The sequence below is a fragment of the Nicotiana attenuata genome, chromosome 7, assembly GCF_001879085.1.
Source record: "Nicotiana attenuata strain UT chromosome 7, NIATTr2, whole genome shotgun sequence".
NCBI classification, from domain to species: Eukaryota; Viridiplantae; Streptophyta; class Magnoliopsida; order Solanales; family Solanaceae; genus Nicotiana; species Nicotiana attenuata.
The window spans coordinates 66,634,541-66,642,976 of NC_031995.1; the positions used below are offsets into that span (position 1 = coordinate 66,634,541).

At 41.7% G+C, this 8,436-nt stretch overlaps 1 protein-coding gene across 1 annotated transcript; it reads left to right on the forward strand.

Annotated features, from left to right (window-relative positions):
- Positions 974–1,393, forward strand: LOC109230118 (RNA-directed DNA polymerase homolog; the record flags this gene model as incomplete). The annotated part of the gene is made up of 1 exon (XM_019395647.1): positions 974–1,393. A coding segment is annotated over exon 1 (420 nt), but the record flags the coding sequence as incomplete, so codon positions are not given.

Below are 8,436 nucleotides of genomic sequence, written 5' to 3' on the forward strand. Positions count from 1 at the left end.
AAAATAGACAGTATTATATTGTGAGACTATTTTGGTATTTTTTCAAGATTATATAAAAAATAAAAATCCTAGTAAAATAGTATGACTACAAAACATTAACGAAACTATTTTTGTAATTTTCATTTTTTGTGATAAAATAAAGGAAAAGAGTCAAAGCTAGTTGAAATAGCTATATTAGATCTAAACTAAATATTTAAATGCTAAAATATGTAAAATCTTGGGGAGGGTCAAAAATCACATGTCTACACAGGCTCCACTTATTCTTATGTGTCCTCTTATTTTGCCCCGCATTTGGGCGTATCTCGGGATTCTTTGAGTTCTCCTGTTTATGTTTCTACTCCTATGGAAGATTCTCTTGTTGTGGATCGCGTTTACCGGTCGTGTTGGATTGCTCTTAGTGGTTTTGAGACCAGAGCCGATTTATATTGCTCATCATGGTAGATGTTGATGTTATCTTGGGCATGGACTGGTTGTCGCCCCATTTTGCTTTTCTTGATTGTCACGCCAAAACAGTGACGCTGGCTATGGCAGGTGTAACGCGAGTGGAGTATAGGGGTACCTTAGATCACACTCCCAGTAGAGTTATTTCATTTCTTAAAGCTCATGGTTGAGAAGGGGTGTGATGCGTATCTAGGTTATGTGAGAGATGTCAGTATTGATGAGAAGGGGTGTGATGCGTATCTAGCTTATGTGAGAGATGTCAGTATTGATACCCCTACAGTTGATTCGGTCCTACTAGTACGGGATTTCCTTGATGTGTTTCCAGCTGATCTTTCGGGTATGCCGCCCGACGGAGATATTGATTTCGGCATTGATTTGTGCCGGGCACTCAGCCCATTTCCATTCTCCTTATTGTATGGCCCCTCCTCAGTTGAAGGATCAGTTACAAGAATTGCTTGATAAGGGTTTTATTCGGCCCAGTGCATCACCTTGGGGTGCTCCTGTCTTGTTTGTGAAGATAAAGGACGGTTCTATGTGTATGTGCATTGATTACTGCAAGTTGAACAAAGTTACAATGAAGAACCTGTATCCTTTGCCTCTTATTGATGATTTGTTTGACCAGTTACAGGGTGCACGAGTGTTTTCTAAGAATGACTTGCGTTCAGGTTACCATCAGTTGAAGATTCGGGAGCCAGATATCCCGAAGGCTGCTTTCAGGACTTGGTCTGGTCATTACGAGTTCCTTGTTATGTCATTTGGGCTGACCAATGCCCCAGCAGCCTTCATGCATTTGATGCACAGTGTGTTCCGGCTATATCTTGACTCGTTCGTCATTGTCTTTATTGATGATATTCTAGTATTCTCCCGGAGTCGAGAAGATCATGAGCAGCACCTGAGGACAGTGTTTCAGACTTTGAGAGAAAAGAAATTATATGCAAAGTTCTCGAAGTGTGAGTTTTGGTTGGATTCCGTGGCATTCTTGGGTCACGTGGTATCGAATGAAGGGATCAAGGTAGATCCGAAGAAAGTGGAAGCAATGTAGAGTTGGCCCAGACCATCCTCAGCTATAGAGATCCGCAGCTTTCTTGGTTTAGTGGGTATTACCGTCGATTTGTTGAGGGATTTTCATCTATTGCAGCACCTATGACCAGGCTAACCCAGAAGGGTGCTCCGTTCCAGTGGACGGAAGAGTGTGAGGAGAGCTTCCAGAAGCTCAAGACAGCTTTGACTACAGCCCCAGTATTGATATTTCCTACAGGTTCGGGGTCTTATTCCATCTATTGTGATGCCTCGAGGATTGGCCTTGGAGCGGTATTGATGCAAGACGGTAGGGTGATTGCCTACACATCCAGACAGTTGAAGGTATATAAGAAGAATTATCCTGTCCATGATCTCGAGTTAGCTGCTATTGTTCACGCCTTGAAGATCTGGCGTCATTATTTGTATGGTGTTCCTTGTGAGATTTATACTGATCACCGGAGTTTGCAGCATCTATTCAAGCAGAAGGACCTTAATTTGCGCCAGAGGAGGTGGTTAGAGCTGCTGAAGGACTATGATATCACTATCTTGTATCACCCGGGCAAGGCCAATGTGGTGGCCGATGCTTTGAGTTGCCGAGCACAGAGTTCAGGAAGTTTGGCTTATTTACCAGCAGCGGAGAGGCCCATGGCAATGGATGTTCAGGCCTTAGCCAACCAGTTTGTGAGATTGGATCTTTCGGAGCCCAGTCGAGTTCTAGCTTGTGTGATTTCTCGGTCTTCCTTGTTTGATAGTATCAGAGAGCGTCAGTATGATGACCCTCATTTGCTTGTTCTCAAGGATAAGGTTCTGCATGGTGATGCCAGAGATGTGACTATTGGTGATGACGGGGTATTGAGGATGCAGGGTCAGATATATGTACCCAATGTTGATGGGCTTTGGGAGTAGATTCTAGAGGAGGCCCATAGTTCGCGGTATTCCATCCATCCGGGTGCTGCGAAGATGTACCAGGTCTTGAGACAACACTATTGGTGGAGGCGGCTGAAGAAAGATATTGTTGGGTTTGTAGCTCGGTGCCTCAATTGTCAGCAGGTGAAGTATAAGCACCAGAGACAGGGTGGTTTGCTTCAGTAGATAATGATTCCAGAGTGGAAGTGGGAGCGGATCACCTTGGACTTTGTAGTTGGACTCCCACGGACTTTGAGGAAGTTCGATGCCATTTGGGTGATTGTGGATCGGCTGACCAAGTCCGCGCATTTCATTCCTGTGTGTACTACCTAATCTTCGGAGCGGTTGGTGGAGATTTATATCCGGGAGATTGTTCGTCTGCATGTTATTCCAGTTTCCATCATTTCAGATAGAGGTACTCAGTTCACGTCACAGTTTTGGAGGGCCGTACAATATGAGTTGGGTACTCGGGTGGAGTTGAGCACAACATTTCACCCCCAGACAAACGGATAGTCCGAGCGCACTATTCAGATTCTTGAGGATATGCTCCATGCGTGTGTGATGGAGTTTGGAGGTTCTTGGGATCAGTTCTTGCCACTGGCGGTGTTTGCTTACGACAACAGTTATCAGTCCAAGGCGGTGTAGATCCCCGATGGGTTGGTTTGAGCCGGGTGAGGCTAGATTATTGGGCACAAACTTGGTTCAGGATGCCTTAGATAAGGTTAAGGTGATTCAGGATAGACTCCGTACAGCCCAGTCCAGACAGAAGAGTTATGCGGACCGGAAGGTTCGTGATGTTTCCTATATGGTTGGAGAGCGGGTCTTGCTTCGGGTTTTGCCTATGAAGGGCATTATGAGATTTGGGAAGAAGGGAAAATTGAGTCCGAGGTTAATTGGTCCTTTTGAGGTATTGCGACGTGTTGGGGAGGTTGTTTATGAGGTTGCCTTACCTCCCAGCTTGGCAGGAGTTCACCCGGTATTTCATGTTTCGATGCTCCGGAAGTATCACGGCGATCCGTCACACGTGTTGGATTTCAGTTCAGTCCAGTTGGACAAGGATCTATCTTATGTTGAGGAGCCAGTGGCGATATTGGACAGGCAGGTTCGAAAGCTGAGGTCAAAGAACATCGCATCAGTGAAGGTTCAGTGGCGGGGTCAGCCGGTCGAGGAGGCGACTTGGGAGACCGATCAGGATACGCGCAGCCGTTACCCTCATCTTTTCACTTCTTCAGGTATGTCTCTACGCTCGTTCGAGGACGGACGAAGATTTTAAGAGGGGGAGGATGTAACGAGCCGACTGTTCATTTTAATAATTAACGCCCCGATCCCCTAATAACTGCTTTCCCTGTGTTTGTTTCTACTATTTTGAGTTGTTGGGAAGATTCATTTTGAGTTTCAGAGTGTTTTGGGACACTTAGTCCCTAAATGAGAGTTTAATCTGTAGAACTTGGATCGTAGTCGGAGCAGTGTGAAGACGGTCTCGGAATGGAATTCTGTCGATTCCGTTAGCTCCGTTGGGTGATTTCGGGCTTAGCGGTGTGTTCGGATTATGTTTTGGAGGTCCGTATCTTATTTAGGCTTGAAATGCCGAAAGTTGAACTTTTGAAGTTTTCGGATCGATAGTGAGATTTTGATATCGGGGTCGGAATCCGATTTCGAAAGTTGGAATAGCTCCGTAGTGTTGAATGTGATTTGTGTGCAAAATTTGGGGTCAATCAGACTTGGTTTGATTGGTTTCGGCATCGGTTGTAGGATTCTTGAAATTTCAAGTTCTTTAGGTTTGGATTGGAGGGTGATTCGCGGTTTTAGCGTTGTTTGATGTGAGGGTTGGACTTAGTTCGTATGATGTTTTAGGATTTGTTGGCATGTTTGGTTAAGGCCCCGGGGGCCTCGGGTGAGTTTCGGATGCTTAACAGATTGGAATTCGGACTTAGGCAAAATTTGAGGTTGCTGAACCTGTCATAACTGCACCTGCGTGTATGGGATGGTAGGTGCGGCACCGCAGAAGCGATTTGGGAACCGCAGGTGCGGTCTGAGGCACAAGTGAAGCTGGTCGCGGATGCGGCTCAAGGACCGCAGAAGCGGACAACATCTGCGAGTATAAGGTTGCAGGTGCGATTTCTGGCCGTTTAATGAAAATCCGCAGGTGCGGAGTAGGAGCCGCAGGAGCGGGACCGCAGGTGCAGTCAACCTCTCGCAGATGCGGAAATCGCTGGGCAGAAAAAGAGAAAATCGAGGGTTTGAGTTCATAAGTTGGAAAATCGAATTGGAGTTCGGTAGAGGGCGATTTCTGGAGAGATTTTGAAGAAGGAAGATTGGGTAATGAATCCTAACTCTAATTTGGTTGTAATACATTAATCTAATCTTAGTTTTGTCATTTAATTTCGGATTTGGGGTGAAAAATAGGGAGAAATGAGGAAAAGTTCCCCAACTTAAAAATCTGAGTTTTGAGGGAGATTTTGGCGTCGGATTTTGATAATTTTTGGACGAGTATTCTCGTGAGTGAATGTGTGTTCTAAATTGGTAACTTTTTACCCGATTCCGAGACGTGGGCCCGAAGAGGATTTTTGTGCGTTTTTCTATTTTCTTATCTTAGCTTCGAATCTTTTAGCTAAATTCATTGGTTGTACTTATATTTACGTTATGAAATTTATTTGATTAGATTTGGGCCACTCGGAGTTGGACACTCGTGGAAAGAGCGTGGTTTTGGATTGATTTTGAGCTGGTTCGAGGTAAGTGGCTTGCCTAACCTTGTGTGGGGGAACTCCCCTTAGGATTTGGTATTGCTGTTATATGAATGCCGTGTACATGAGGTGACGAGTGCGTACACGTGCTAATTGTTGAAAAAACCCCGTTTTCATTAAGTAAATATCTGTGTTTCCTTTTTGTTGAATGCTACTTGTATTTTAAAGCCTACTGTTTAGCTTAGAAGAGCATGCTTAAGTGACTTAACTGTACTATCTGCTTAAACTGTTTACTTGTATTATGTGCAGCACGTTTAGAATAGAAATTTCAACTTTTCTTGGTATGAAGTTGAATAGAACTGTAAATTCTTTCTTGAGACTGTTGTGTGTTTACTTTGGGAATACAGATCGGTATTCCGGTAGATCCCCCTGCACATTTATATTTGGGATTATGGGACGACACCGGTAGATTCCTCCGTACTGGTATTTACTTTGAGACTACGCATCGGTATTCCGGTAGATCCCCCTGCACATTTATATTTGGAACGACGGGATGACGCCCGATAGATTCCCCTGTACTGGATATTTACTTTGGGATTATGGATCGGTATTCCGGTAGATCCTCCTGCACATTTACGTTTAGGACTACGGGACGATATCCTGGTAGTTGCTATCTCTGTGTACGGAGTTACATACTTTCTGTGATTTTATTCGTTATCGACTGTTAGTATTTTCATTATATTGTCGCATTTCATACTGTTTTACCTTCTTTAAAATATATAACTAGTAGGGCCCTGACCTTCCTCATCACTACTCGACCGAGGTTAGGGTTGGCACTTACTAGGTACTGTTGTGGTGTACTCATGCCCTTTTCTGCACATGTCTTTCTTGTGCAGATCCAGGTTCTTCTGCTCAGCCGTTCTACCAGTGAGGCGGGCGACATTAGAGACTTCGAGGTATATCTGCTACGTCCGCAGATCTAGAAGTCCCTCTCTATTCTTCCCTTTAGCTTTAGACTTCCTGTATTTACTTTTGATTAGACATTCGGGAGTTAGAACACTATGTAGTTTTTCATAGCTTATGATTTTATGAGATTCCGGGTTTTGGGAGGTTTGTTTTAGTTTTGAGAGTTTGTATTACTTATGCCGAGCGACATTTCAAGATCTTTTATTATGCTTTAAATCGTGACTTGCCAGTTTCGCACTTTATTTCCTTTTTCTGCAATTTGTTAGGCTTACCTAGTCGTAGAGACTCGGTGCCGTCAAGACAGTTCACGGAAGGAGAACTTGGGTCGTGACATACACAACCTAGTAATTTCACAATATAGTAATTACAATATCCTTTTTGTTTTTCATAATGTATTATATTTCGTTGTACAAGTATAATTACATAGATATAAACTCCTATTTTTTAGATTAACAGATAAATAATTTTACTGTGATATAAATATTTATATATATAATAAATATTATTTATTTTGATGTATTGAAGAACATATTTTTTAAGAAAATATATTAAATAATTATACATCATAAAAATAATTGAATCTTTCATATAAATAGTATAAATTAAAAGTGAACAACGAAAATTTCAATAACAAGTTAAAATTCTTTACCATGTACATGTGTACTAAGTAGCACATCATTATTTTGATCTTTTTGCTATATCTACACATCTTCTTATATATATATACACACACACTGTCACGACCCAAAACCATAAGTCGTGATGGCACCCAACTCAAAACCCTCTAGGTAAGTCAATTAATAGAAAAACACAACTCAATCGAGATTATAAGAGAAAATAGAATAGACAACTAAACATTTACGAGTTTACCCAAGACCTGGTAGTACAAAACAAGAGCTTCAAATATTTAGAATTTCAAAACTGATACAAATAAATACACGTTCTGTCTGAAGGTTCCATAAACAGATTAGCCATAACCTAAGCTACCAAGGGCAAGTGGTAGCTATAACCAAACACAGGAACATCTTCCGAATCAGTACCCGATGTCACCAGCAGCTCCACTCTAAAATCTGCACGCAATGTGCAGAAGTGCAGTATCAGTACAACCGACCCCATGTACTTGTAAGTATTTTGTCTAACCTCGTCGAAGTAGTGACGAGGCTTTTAGTTAAAAGATGCTTATTGCTATAACCTGTACATTAAATTAGCAGTAAAGCAGTTCAAAGCATAAAAGATAAAAGTATCATATACAACATGGCGAGACAGTCAACAATTACTAAAAGAAACCACAGTAGAAGATTTACGATCTTTCCTGGTATGAGAAGTATATCCAAAATATCAAGTCACATGGCCACGGTAACACCCTTCGTGCTTCTATCTCATCCTCACCATGTATAAATAAATTTACGTAACAATTCAATTAGCACGGCAACACCCTTCGTGCATTCAACTGATCCTTCCAAAGGAACGTATAACAGAACCAACCAGATGACAGAAACACAATGACAGGAATTACCAAGTAGGAAATACACAAGTAACAACGATGGACAAGGATTTACATGTGGGCGACAGTAAATGACTAAATGGAAAGCACGTGATGAAAGTACAAGGGGGGGGGGGGATTGTGTATTTTTAAACTAAATCTCTGTTAGTTGACTGGTTTTTTAATTAGTCGACTAGATGCAATAAACTAACAGTTGTAATAACAGAATATAAGATGCTGAAAGTAAATGCAGGAATTAAAGACACCAAAATTTTTATACTGGTTCGGATTCAATGTGAATCCTAGTCCAGTCCCCTTGGGTTGCAATGGAGTTCTCTTTAGTGAATGAGTTTCTTCGAGTACAATGGAAATGTAGTGATAGATCAATTCCTATATCACTCGTCTCTTTTGATACAATGCCTCACCTGTATTGTTCTCTCTTTCTTCTCTAACTTGTTACACAACAGGTCTTAGAGAGCTACAATGTTTGTTTGCAGTAGAACAAAGAGAGGGTGTTTGGTTTGATCAAAGTATATCTAGCTAAGGTGTGATTACAGGTTTAAATACTTTGAGAGAGAGGCTTGAATTCTGAAAAGATTTGCCAACCCAAGAGATTTGATCCTTGGAAAGAGATTGATTCTTTCCAAGAATAAAGTTGTTCTGTAACGGCTCTGTTGAACTTGGAATCTTGATCCTCTATATTTAGACACTTGATTGAATATTCAACGAGATCTTGATTTAGCTGATTCCTTGAGTTTAGCTACTTGATTGAATATTCAGCGAGATCTTTATTTATCTGATTCCTTGAGTTTAGCTATAATTGATCCCATCTGTATCTTCAGTGATTTCTTCTTCCTTTAATCGCGTCCCTTGATTCCGTCAGTATCTTCACTCTTGATTTCTTCTTCCTTCAATCTTGTAATTCAATCCATACGT